The sequence below is a fragment of the Apis cerana genome, linkage group LG4, assembly GCF_029169275.1.
Source record: "Apis cerana isolate GH-2021 linkage group LG4, AcerK_1.0, whole genome shotgun sequence".
Taxonomy (NCBI): domain Eukaryota; kingdom Metazoa; phylum Arthropoda; class Insecta; order Hymenoptera; family Apidae; genus Apis; species Apis cerana.
In genome coordinates, this window is record NC_083855.1 from 7,780,072 (window position 1) to 7,793,163 (window position 13,092).

General features: G+C 34.4%; 1 protein-coding gene across 8 annotated transcripts in view; it reads left to right on the forward strand.

The window, feature by feature from the left end:
- LOC107995644 (uncharacterized) overlaps positions 1-12,703 on the forward strand; it is a 148,070-nt gene extending 135,367 nt beyond the window's left edge. For 6 of the 8 annotated variants that reach the window (XM_017053279.3, XM_062073894.1, XM_062073891.1 and 3 more), the window contains 8 exons: positions 6,325-6,518; positions 7,316-7,495; positions 8,261-8,586; positions 8,790-8,944; positions 9,386-9,952; positions 11,355-11,527; positions 11,848-11,997; positions 12,285-12,703. In XM_017053279.3, coding sequence (XP_016908768.2) covers positions 6,325-6,518; positions 7,316-7,495; positions 8,261-8,586; positions 8,790-8,944; positions 9,386-9,952; positions 11,355-11,527; positions 11,848-11,997; positions 12,285-12,404 — 1,865 coding nt within the window. In that variant the 3' untranslated portion in view covers positions 12,405-12,703. Of the gene's footprint in view, positions 1-6,324; positions 6,519-7,315; positions 7,496-8,260; positions 8,587-8,789; positions 8,945-9,385; positions 11,091-11,354; positions 11,528-11,847; positions 11,998-12,284 lie in introns of those variants that run through there. The other 2 variants (XR_009829517.1, XR_009829518.1) reach the window with 1 other exon arrangement.
- Positions 12,704-13,092: the final 389 nt, after the last annotated feature.

Below are 13,092 nucleotides of genomic sequence, written 5' to 3' on the forward strand. Positions count from 1 at the left end.
GGGACATGCATCTTCGTTTCCGGAAAAGGGCAAAAGCAACAGCGCGCAGGCTTATCGCCAGATATACGTACGTAATTCTGCTCCAACTGCTCGACGCCAACTTTCGATATAGAATCGATAAAATCTTTTTACTTACGAAGGGATATTTTGCGAGTCGTGCAAACACGGAAGAATATTAGAAGTCTCTCTCTTTGGATTATATTTGAAAGATACTTTACACAAGAGACATTCTCATTGGCTGATATTTCGTTAATTATTATAGCGAGTATTTACGAAATTAAGAAAGATTCTGATTAAAAATTAAAATGGGAAAAATTTATAATTACGGAGATAATTTTATCGATAGTTTGTTACATGAGCCATCTCCTCCCTATTAATAATATATTAATTAATAAAGAGACAGACAAATAACGAATATCAGGCTCACGCTAATAAGATTAAAATCCAGTCGAATCAAGTACATTATTTATACAGCATAAATCTCCTTCTAACTATTGATTCGAAAGCTTAAAGATTAATATTCGCAATTAATCACAACAACAGGTGTATCGATTCGCTGGGAACCCAGATGATGCCAAGACACCAGTTTAGTCAGTATCGCGTTATAATCCCGAGCGGTTATCAAAGTGTCGAAACTATATGGACAATCGACAAACTTCATACGGTATAGCGGAGTGCAAATCAATCTCTCAAAGAGCGTTTAATTTAACCGTTTAATTATCCGTTGATCGACGAGGATCAAAACACGGAGGATTCTCGATGAGGATCTTCGACTGTCATCGACCGTAGTTGTTCGTACATGATCTGCAAACAGGGCGGATCTAATCTCGAAACTAAATCGAAACGTCTTCCGAGTGGAAAGGGCACGGTATCAAAGCGAGGAGGAGCTAATAACCGAGAGGCCACTTTGCACGAGATTCGAGCCACCACGGATATTACCAACACTTGAAATCACAGGAAATAGGAGATTCGTTCCTCGCGTCGCGTCGTGGTCGCGATCTTTCGAGTAATTAATTGCAAGGGAAATGAATTCGAGCGAGGTTATGTTTGTGGATTATGTCGTTGTTTGTCGTAAGTGAGATTTGGAAGAAGGGGATAGGGAATATACGTATAAAAGTATAAAAAAAATATTTGAAGTTATGTTAAAATAAGAGAAGGGAATGAATTCGAGTGAGGTTATGTTTATGGTCTGGATTATGATATCGGGATTGTGATATTGTGGGATACGGATGGATAGGATTGAAGTAAGGGAAAAATGTAGAAATACACACGTGTATGAAAAGTGTAATAGGATCAATATTTGATTTGATAAGAAAGAATGAGTTAGTAGAATGAATCGATATGCGGAAATGGGTCACTAGAAAAAAAAAGGGGGGGAGAATTCTCTGTTAAATCTTATCTAAGCCGCCGTGGGAAGTATCACGTGGACTTCATTGTAAAAAAACAGATAAAATGGTTATTAAATACGCAAGAACGGTGTATTTAAAAAAAAGAGAAAAGAGAAGAAAAGATGGAAGATTTAAATAAATCCTGGAAAAAATTTCACTGCAATAAGGAAAGTTGTATAAAAATGGGAACAAAAAAGTTTCGAATAAAATTTAGTATTATTATTTAATAACTTTTTCTTTTTAATAATGAAATATTAACATGTCATTATGGATAGAAGAAATTTTCGAGTAAAATATGAATTAATAAATATCACATCACCCGCCATATTAAATGCGCGCGCCGGTTTTTTTCGTTAAAATGTTATGTCCATTAACGCGGGAAAATTTGATTTTTCATGTAAGGTAATGAAATACATTTATGCACGCGAGTCTCGAATAAATACTTCAGAGAGCGAATATTTTCGTTGTATATAACATTATACATATTAATGAATTTCCTCGCTTTTAGTCAAGTGCATTCATGGACGATATTTCAAAGTGTAATAAAACTGTGATTAAACGAGCAATAGTGATATAAATAATAATAAACGAGTAATAAAACTAATATCCGTTAACGAATTAACTCTGAAACGAAAGAATTGGAAACAAAAAAAAAAAAATATTGCGCGAGATAAAACACACGATTAAAAGGGACAATTGATATAATCGTTTAATTAAAATTGATCGATTGACAAACAAAGAGAAACGTAGAAAATGAATGGGATTGAGAAACGGATACTCTTCGATTCCTCTCATCAAAGGTGAATGAAAATTAAATTAATACGTTCAACCATACCTCTCAAATTCATGGATCATAAATTTTGAGCGGATACTCCATGCTATTTCGTTTCTGGCTCCGGGCTTTTCTATTTAACGATTGAGCCTTGGATTTCTCTTTAACTGCAGATAGGATTGCTTAAATTAGTGCTCACGCTTTACCAGAATTTCGAGAGCTTGCTTGGAATTAGCAATTTGGCAATTGCATGCATACGTAGATATTTGCATTACATTCAGTCCATTTGTGTATTTTTATTACACGGTATATTCACGCTATTTCACGTATCAATAAGTTTCTTTTTTTTCTCTTATTATTATTGAAATTGTATAAATAAAGTAGATATGTAAGAAAATATTTTGTACACAAGTCATGGCCATTAATCATAATTTTTAAAAAGAAATAATATTAATGAAGAATTAGCGAAGAAGAAATTTTTAACTTTTGAATTTTTCGCTAAATTGTTTTTTGAACGTAAAATGGTTTTGCAAATATGCAAATTAAACATATTCGATAACGCGCACATGCGCAATTTAAGTATAAAATTATTATTAAATAATTGGGGTAATTACCGTTGATGCAAAAGATGCGAATATTAATTCGATATGAAATTCTAATAACGTATATAGTTCAGTATAATACAATGTTTCGTGCCTCGGTTATGTATAAAATTTTTTTCTTTTTTCAAAGTATAAAATTGGAAGATAAAATGTAAATTTTTAAGCGATATTTATTATTTTGCATACAATATCGATGTAATTTGAGATCGATCCGTTTTAAATAAATTATATATCCGAGCATTAGAATTATTAAAATTTTTCTTCTAATAAAGTTTAAAAAATTCTGTAACAGGAAATTCATTAGGGGAGTTATTAAGTTAAGTTACCGCGAATAATAAATTCAAAAGTGAAAAGGGAAAAAAAGAACATTAATCTTCTTGAACTGGACTCACGCGTACTCTCCTTCGTTTCCATTCCATTAATATTACACGTTGTTCCTTTAAGCGTGAACGAGCATTGGAAGTTTTTCATTCGATGTCAAATTTCTTAAGACGACACGCTACCGCGTTTCTCACAATGTCGAACACCGACCCAATAATTATTAATTACAAATTCGTTTTGAATTTCCTTTCTTTCTTCTTGAATCTTGAAGATTAGAAAATTTCATGATCAAAAAAAAATTAATTGAAATGTAATCATGCAGCGCGTTCAATGAATGATCACGATTGTCCAGCACACAGTTGTGTTACCAAACAACCAAGTTTCTATTTAAACGATATTAGCAATGATATTAGCAGCAATAACGATGCGGAATATCACGGTTGAATTTTACGAGGCGTTTATCAAACGCCGACAAAACCATCCACTCCATTACTTCCAAACAATCTAGCCGGCGATAAAACGAACGTTTTCGGTCGAAATTCTGAAACTACTGAAAATCCGTGGTATTATAAAATGAGATAGTTCACCGGAATAAAACGCAATTTGACGTTACGTGCGGATTCTTCACGCTTGAGGATTTCCCGCCTCACTAAATTCCCGCAAATCTGTTAAATTTTCGAACGACGATGCACATATTATCGAGCACATTATTTTCCCCCCGTTTTGATTTAACGTTGTTCAATCCACGAGGGAGGAAAAGGCACTAGCTTGTTCAAAAAGTTCATCGTATATACAAATTTCTTTCTTTTTTTTTTTTTTTAATAAAAGAACGTCGAATCAATCGAATCGTTATATTGCTACTTTTTTACCATCGTTTAAATACAAATGTAAAATATCGTAACGAGGATCTTTTAATTTTGTTGATCAAAACACGTTTTACATCGCGATTACGTGTATTTAAAAAAAGGGAAACGATGCACAAACATCGTTTAATAAACCTTTATCACCGTGAAATACCTGCTTTCCCCATTCTCTCCGATTCTACCCTCTTCCTATTTCAATACAATTCCAATTTCTGCAAGCTCGAGAACCCGAGACCAATTCTAATTTTACCTTTTTTTTTTCCCCTTCCTTCCTTTCCACGAACACGCGATTAAATGGTTCAAATTCGTTCCGCGTTCGAATTTTCTCTCCGTAACCGGCGATAATGACAGATGGCGAGCCGTAAATCGTTCGGATATCGATTCTTAAACTTGGCCGATTTCGAGAGGATGATCACTCGTTCCGGGATATCCACGATTTCGAAACGATGGGTGAACAATGGCCGATGCTCTTTCGGTGGGAGATCGACACTGCGCGATCCCGGACAATAAACGTGACAAACGTAAATTACTCGTTGAGAGGGGAACCGATCTGAATGGGGAACAAAGTGAACAATACGCGCGATATGTCGTCCGGATCGGGTCAATATCCGGTAAAAGGCGAGTCATTTCGAACTGGTGCTCCACGCTAAGTCCATGGCCGAAAAAAAAAAAGGAAAAAGAGAGATCGAACGCAGAGAGAGAGAAAACGCTGCGATCAATTTCATTTGTCTTTTACGAAAGTTGATGATGGGAAAGTTTATGAGATGATAATTATCGGAATCGGTTGGATCATTGAAAAGGTGGAAAATGTATCGAGAAATGTATTCCGTTTGATGAGAAGATATTATTCAGGAATCGAATAAAATTGTTTTGTTAAAAATGTCGTATATCATATTTGTCATTGTGTTTTTCAAGTTTACTCAGTTTGATTTTTGTTTCCTGTTCTTTTAGAGGGGAAAAAAAAAGAGAAGCGTGATAGGTAAATAAAAATCTATTGGAATGTATGCGTTACATGGCATAAATCTCTGTTAACAAAAACTTCTATTTGAAAATTGAAGCGAGCTATTTCATGATGTATATATGTATATGTAAATGAAATAAAAATCTCGAAATTTGATTGAATGTACAATCTTTTTGAAAGTACACTTTTTTCAATACTCAACGCCAGATATATTTACACAAGTTGAAAAACAACGTTTACAAAAATATTTGCGTATCACATTCCTATCTTTGAATATCTCCGTTTTTTTTTTTTTAATCTCAAATTCCTTTAAATTTTAAAATCTTTCTTTAAAAAAATTATAAATTTCTCTCCTTAAATCTTCCTCGACGAGAAAATTTACGTCAAAAAGATAATTATTACTTCTCTCTAGATATTTGCAAAATTTCAAGCAGATTTCAAAATTTTCATATTTCATGGTGGAATCGTTGGAAATTATGGGGCCTTCGTAAAAGTCATTATAACAACTGAAATATTCAAGGTTTGGTGGCGTAAAAGCGAGGTTGCACAGCCAGAGAGGGATGGAAAATAATTGTTCGAGTTCCAGTTCCAATTCCAAATATTAGGTCATGCGTCAGAGAGGATCGTAAATTACAAACGGACTACAATTTTGGGGAATGTAGACCTGGACACAGGTAAAAAAGAACCGATGTGCTCCTTCCTCTTGTTCGCGATATAAATATTTACGGAACGACATGCTCTGTCTTTGCAGTGTAAACGAACGATTCATTCGCTTTTTCGTTTGCTCTCTTTGTACCCATTCGATGGAAATAAACTGGTCGAAGTATGGTGTAGCACGAAACGAAACGTTCGATCCATGCTTTTCGTGAATTTGTTGTGTGGTGAAGTCGTTTAAAAATTGACATATGTCCTCTCCATTTAAAAAGGATACTCATGTCGAAGGTATTGAACTGTATTGATAAAAATATTTTAATTAAATTTAAATCATATACGTGAACGTATTATATCGACGACGAGTTGATGTTTAAATCGATTAAAAATCTTATTGTTTAAATTATTCGTTTAAAAATTTTGGAATAATTAACAGAATTGAATATGTGATTTAAATTAATCTGCGATATTTTTTCAGGTTAAAAAGATCTGTACATAATTATAAATAATAAAAATTTATTTTAGACTACCATGAAATACATAAATACTATATTTCAATTAAAAAACGATTAATTAACAAAAAAGAAAGATTCGTACGTTATATCTAAGGATACATCCGTTCGAAAGACAGCAATTATAACTTCGTTATCCTCGTCGTTAATTCGAAGCAGATTTTCTCCTAGGACGTTTTAAAGAGGAAAAAAAAAAGGAAAAAAAGTTTGAAGCAGTTGCTTTGAAATTAAACAGCACTTTGTATGATTTTCAGAGAGCACGTTCCGAGTGACACTGCAGAAAAGCAGCCGAGGACTTGGTTTAAGCGTTTCCGGCGGTGGGACAGCCGGCCCTGTTAGGGTAAAAAGACTGTTTCCTCAACAACCTGCAGCCTTATCCAACAAACTTCAACCTGGCGATATACTTTTGGCTGCCAATGGAATTCCTTTAACCGGTCTCACTAACTATGTAAGCAAGTCAACACATATATATATGTATAATTTTAACGAGTTTCTCTGCTTTTTAAAATTTTTTTTAAATTAATTAAATTAGAAAAAACTCGTTGAACAATGAAACTCATATTTTTTCCGCGTTTCGAATCGTTTATCAAATTGTTCAACAAGTTCGTGCATAAGATTTCGAGGTTAATAATTATCTCACGCATCTGAGGCTTGCGATATTAAACCGATATTGCATCTCGATTCTCGGGGGACAAACGGGGCGATAAGATAGGCAACGATCTTTACTCCGAGTTCCGGATGTAGCTGCATTATGCTAATCAAATGCAAATCTCGTAAGAGCTACGAGAAGACAAACCCGTAGCTCTCATCTAAAGCTATAGTAATCGCTATTTTGTCGCAGCCAGCTCATCGCGTTAAGCGGTGAGCATAAGTGGGATGGACCAGAAGATGAAGAGAGAACGCGTGGCTCGCAGCCACGTGCGAAGCTCATATTCTATACGCATAAAAAGAGAAAAAGAAACGAGAATTCTTACATATTATTACATATCACGTTTCCAAGAAACGTTTAAAAAAAGGATTGTAAATGAAAATTACGTACAATTAATTCACCTCATCTGATGAAGATAAATATAAAAAGAAAAGAAATTAAACGAGAAATTGATGGGTATGATGAAAGGCTACTTTAAATTTTTGATGGATATAAATAAATAAGATAATTTATCATTAGCGGAGATGTATAAATATAAATATATTTTTCATGAGTTTAGAGAAAATTGTTAATTTTATCTGCACAACTTGTTGCAGGAGGCCCTCGAAGTTCTACGAACGACACCCAGTACTGTCGAGTTAGTGGTGTCCCGACTTCCGGGTGATATGAGTGTCACACCACCGGGTGCACCACCTCCACCCCCAGCAAGGCGTGAACCACCACCACCATTGCGAATACTAAATCCTCTGCCACCCCTTCAAATCGAACCCTGCGGCGTAAGTAACTTTTATCAGGAAATCCTAGATAGCTGAATTTCCTGCATCGGTGAATCGCACAATTCCACAATTTTCCACTCCTTTTAAACGAGAGATTGAAATTATCTTATATCGTTATTAACGAGAATAATAAGAAATTTAATATTCTCTTTTTGCAAGATCATTCTTTCTCCCTGTCGTACAAAATGAACAACGAATGTTACTATCTGCCACCCCTCCAAGAGGAATACGAAATTTGATCAAAGTTCGTTTACAATTTAGATTTCGAGGGATATTTCCGAGGGGTATACATGGTTTTCCGATGCATTTATAATAAATCCCTCGTGTCATCGAACACACCAATGAATATGAATCGGATAAAAAGAATCATATTACAAAGCAATTTATTCATAACTTTTTTCTCATTACACTCATTGTTTAATTATAATAATACGTATATAATTTCGTTCTATTTTTTTATCTTATCTTGGTTCCAATGATCCAGCGGAAATTCAATAATCTTCCACTTTAATCTTTATTCGCTACAGCCAAGCAGGTGCAAAAATATGCACGTACGCGCAATTTTAATTTCATTCCTTTCCCAAATATTAGAAGGAAATCCCTCTCTCGGGAAACTTTCAAAATTTCCAACAAACTCTCATTTCCGAATTTCCATACGTACAGCTTGCTCTTTCATTTCCGCAAAGGGAAGCGCTAATCCCGAACGATTCGCCGCGGAGGGAGGGGGAGATTAAACGAACTAAACTCTTTCGTTAAACCTGCCAGGAATTCGATATAGAAATGACAAAGGTCGGTGGCAGTCTGGGCTTCACTCTGAGGAAGGCGGATAGCAGCGCGCTCGGCCACTACGTGAGGGCGTTAGTACGTGAGCCGGCGTTGAGCGACGGACGAATTCGGCCCGGGGACAAAATAGTCGCCGTTGACGGTGCACCGTTGTCGCCGATGAGCCACGAAGAGGCTGTCCAACTGCTGCGGCAATGTGGGCCGACCGTGAGATTACGATTGTACAGGGATCTCGCGCAAACTCCTGTCTCCGCTCTTTCTCCGACCGAGCCCGATCACCCACTCCGTCCACCACGTACCAGTTTGAGGTATAAACTTACTTACAATCCTTTACGACGAACTTAACGAACGTCTTTCTCCGCATTCGAAAACATTTCTTTTTTTCGATTCGCTTTTCGAAGAATAGAGTCGAAAGATTTTTGGAATTTTTGGAATCGATTGACAATGGATAAATTTCTATTCGTGAATTTTTAATCGAAATTGTTAATGCTATTGGCAATACGATTTGCAGACAAGAGGCTGTAGACATGCTGTGCGATCTGGCCGTTCGAAAATTATCACCGGGTACGTCGAGCGGGTCTAGTTGCAAACAATCATCCGGAACATCTTGCAACTCTCCGAGAAGACTACGTCGTCTTGCTACGCGTACCCCTACTGCCGATGAAGGTATCGTTGTTTTTTTAAAGGAAAGGAAAGGGTTTCGAGGTAGCAAAATTCTTGTACGAAAAATATTTATCATCAGTTAAAAGTGAACGTTTTTTAATCTTCTCGTACTTTTCCCTTCGTTGAACGAAAATTATTAAAACTCTTTTTCGAGTTCGGTTCAATAAAAACTTTCGATACTTGCTTTTTCGAAACATGTGAAAAGTGAAGGGAAAAATTCATGATAAAATAATCTCAATCCAATGAAGCTAAAAGCTCGTTTCGAGTAACGAATAAACGAAAGTTAAATATACCTTAGCGGGGGGGAATACGAAAGGAGGCGCAAAGGCGGCGCTCATCAGCATAAAAAAAAAATAGAGAAAAGAGAGGGGTCGGTTCATCTGATCGACTCCGTCCAATAACTGAAAAAACATGGTCTAAGAGAGATGATATCCATCGTTGCAGAAACTGTGGAGAAGCATCCGAGCGTGCACACGACATCGACGGCCAGCCAGGCGGAGACATCCGATTCCGACCAGTGCTCGATCAGGACTCAGATAACGAATTCCCAGCCAAACACACCTGGAACTGACATAATCGATCCGCCACCCCTGTACGACGTCTGCGACTCGAGCGATTCCTCCAAGACACCGGCCCGACCGAGTTTCCTCGACTTGTCCGCGCCCCAGGGGAAGCCTCATTTTCAGTTCTGCAACCTGGACTCCGATCTCGATTATCCCGGTGTCGGGGACGCGATCATCATCGAGGACGAGCTACGTACGAGCACCACGTCGGACGATTACGAGAGGATCGAGCCGTCCTCCGTGTTGTCAAGCAACGAGCACGACAACGATCTACCCTCGGAGCCGGCCTCGATGCCACCGGTACTCTCCTCGACGAGCAGCTCGAGCAACGCAGCGTTCAGTTACAAGAACCCCGCTTATCAAAGCGCCAATCCAGCCTGCGGCGCCGGCATAGATACCTCTGTGACGAAAAACAAGGCCACCCACTCGAGCGACCAGGACATACCAGGTTCATCGATATTTCACTAGTCGACGAGCCGTGAATTTCTAGTAGCTTCACTTTCACGTGATGCCTTGAATCCTGGATCACAGGGGATCACTGAAATTGCGGAGATAGAGTCTGTATCAGGAATTGTTTAGGCGTAAGATGAATATTGTGGGTGAAATTTCGGGCCAGGATACAAGGCATTGTTTGTAGGAGGATTTTATTTTTCGGGAGGGAGTTAATTTTGTTACAGTTGGCTGGAAGAAAGGGTGTTACGCTTTGGTTGATTAAGGGGAATTTGTTTCGGGTTCTTTTGTTAAAAGGATTAGGGTTAGAATCGATTCGATTGGAATGGTGATATTGATTTCTGGGATATTTGATTGATTTGGTTCGCTAAGTTTAAATTGACACGAGAGAAAGGATTGATGGGGGATGAATATTTTCTGTGAGAAACAAGAGAAACAAATAGTTTTTCTTCATATCAACCATATAACGGTCCATTAAATTTTCAAATAATTTTTCTCTGAAACAAATTATTATGTGAAAAAAATTTATTCCGTATTTTTAATTTTTTAAGATTAATGAATGATACATTTTACTAGCGTTAAATGAAAAATTCTTTGTTACTTAAATATTGATATAAATTTTTTAATACTTGTAACACGCATTAATTTTTTCTTACTGTATTTTTAATTACACTTGTACGAATTTATTTCATAACATTTACTTTACAAATAACAATAACTTGATTAAATTTAATATTTAAGAATATCAAATTTGAAAATATCAAAATATCAAAATTATAAGAATGAAGAAAATAAATCATGCTACTTTAAACAGAAAAAAAAATATCAACGTGAAACGTTTCATTATCTTATCTTTTTGTAGCGTGCGAACATGTATATCTTGTTACCATTATACATATCGAGTTGTCACCTTGATTTTGCGTACAACAGTCAGTTAAGTTTCTTGTACACGACCAGTTCATTAAATAATATATAATATCTTTATTCAATCTTAAAATATATCGCAATAAAATAAATTGTATTATCTAATCTTTTTTTATCGTATATATAAATAATCAATAACTCTTAATACATACATTATAACTCTACTCGTGATAAAAACTGACGTGAAATTGTATCATATATTATAATTAAACGTAAAAACTATATTTTTTTACTATATAATTTGTCTTTATTTATTTGTATTTTGAACTGTTGTCGTGAATATATTTACATATTTTTTCATATATCATTTTTCACAGTTGTCAAGATAAATTTTGTAAAAAATAAATAGAATCGTTAATTTCATATTTAACTAAAAATAATTAAATAACTTGCACAATTATAATTGATACTAAAATAAACTGCCTGCATACAAACTTTATATCACATGTTCTGATTTAATTTTATGTACCGTACAGGGAAAATCTTAGGAGCAGAAGATCCGGGTGGTAGCAAGGGTTTGTTGAAGTGGAAAGGCGTGATGTTCGCCCCAGATGATGGAATAGATAAAACTAAAAATGAAGAGGATAAAACCGGGAAAGACACCACAGATTCAGCTGCCCTTAATAAAAATCTTGAACAAGGAATCGAGGTGAGATTTTCGTTTAACGAATTATAATTTAATTCCTAATTCATTCGTTTGAATATCATTTGAAAAGCAATCATTGTATAAATAAAGAATTCAAATAAATAAATAAATAAAATGTAAATGATAAGAACGCTTCGATTTGAGAATGTTATTATTAATAGAAAAAAAATTAAAATTATTATTCTTTAATATATAAAAAAGAGACTGAAGAATTTGTGAAATTTTTCAAATAATAAACATTCAAATCAATCAATTTTTATTTGTAACAAAAATTAAAAAAACTGAAAAAATATATTTCATTTGCATAATTATTATTATTAAAGGTGTTCATGGTAGAGCTGACACGTGGTTGGAATAGTCGATTAGGATTCAGCTTACAACCGGAAGGAAACCGTACAGTTATATCAGTGGTACATCCTGATAGCGTTGCAGCTAAGGATGGAAGATTAAAACAAGGAGATGTGCTTATGATGGTAATTTCATTCCTAATTATCATTTCTTTTCCTATTTTAATTTTTCTTCTTTCGAATGTAAGAATACGTGCGCATACACATACATATATATATATATAAATGCGCATATAGAGATCAGAGAATATCTTATTATTTTTATCAAAATTATATTGTAAAATATAATTTTGAAATTACTTCAATTAAATTAGAATAAAAAGAATAAAATAAAAGAATAAAATAACATGTTTAAATAAAAAAACTATTCTAAAATATTCTTAAAATATTATTATTTATTATTTTTGTTTCAGGTAAATGATGAAAGTGTTGAGCACATGACGACAGCTGATATAATAGATCTGTTACGCAAAATAAGAGGTTCTATAGGTATTACAGTGATGAGACGAAGCAAACGAGAAAATGTAACGTGACGTTAATCAAGTTAATTGAAGAACTTGATTAACAAAAATGAAAAAAACTTTCACGTCCATCATGGTATCATGTTTTTTTCATTTTCAAAACTAACATCCAATTTACGAACGAAATGTTATGATATAGATCAATTCTTCGTTCTTCATTTTTAATATGAATTTTATTAGCTTATTAAAAGACAATTTGTGCGTTAACTATTTATAAATGAAATCGATATGTTGATCGAGTGCAATATACATATATAAATGTTGCTGTGAATACAATTGTAAATATAATATACGAGAATCGAAGCCTTAAACATGATTACTTTTTCAAAAAGAATGCAATTCATGCGATTACTGCATAATTAATCAATGTAATTGCATTCCATTATAACACTCCATCTAATACTTAAATTTAATTATTATATATTTAAAAAATCACATTATTTGTGTAGATAAAAATATCCAATTGCGGTTTTTTTTGAAACGAACTTTTTTAGAGTTCGTTTAAAGTAAAGTAATAAGACTGCTTTAAAAAATAGAATATGGCGAAGGTATATATAAATAATAGTTGTTTGCCATAGATATTTATTCAATAAATGCAGAAATATAATAGTGGTCTTTATTTTTACGTAATTTCTTAAAAATTATAAACTTCGTATTTGAGTATATATAGATATATTATCGGTTATAAAAACATCAATAT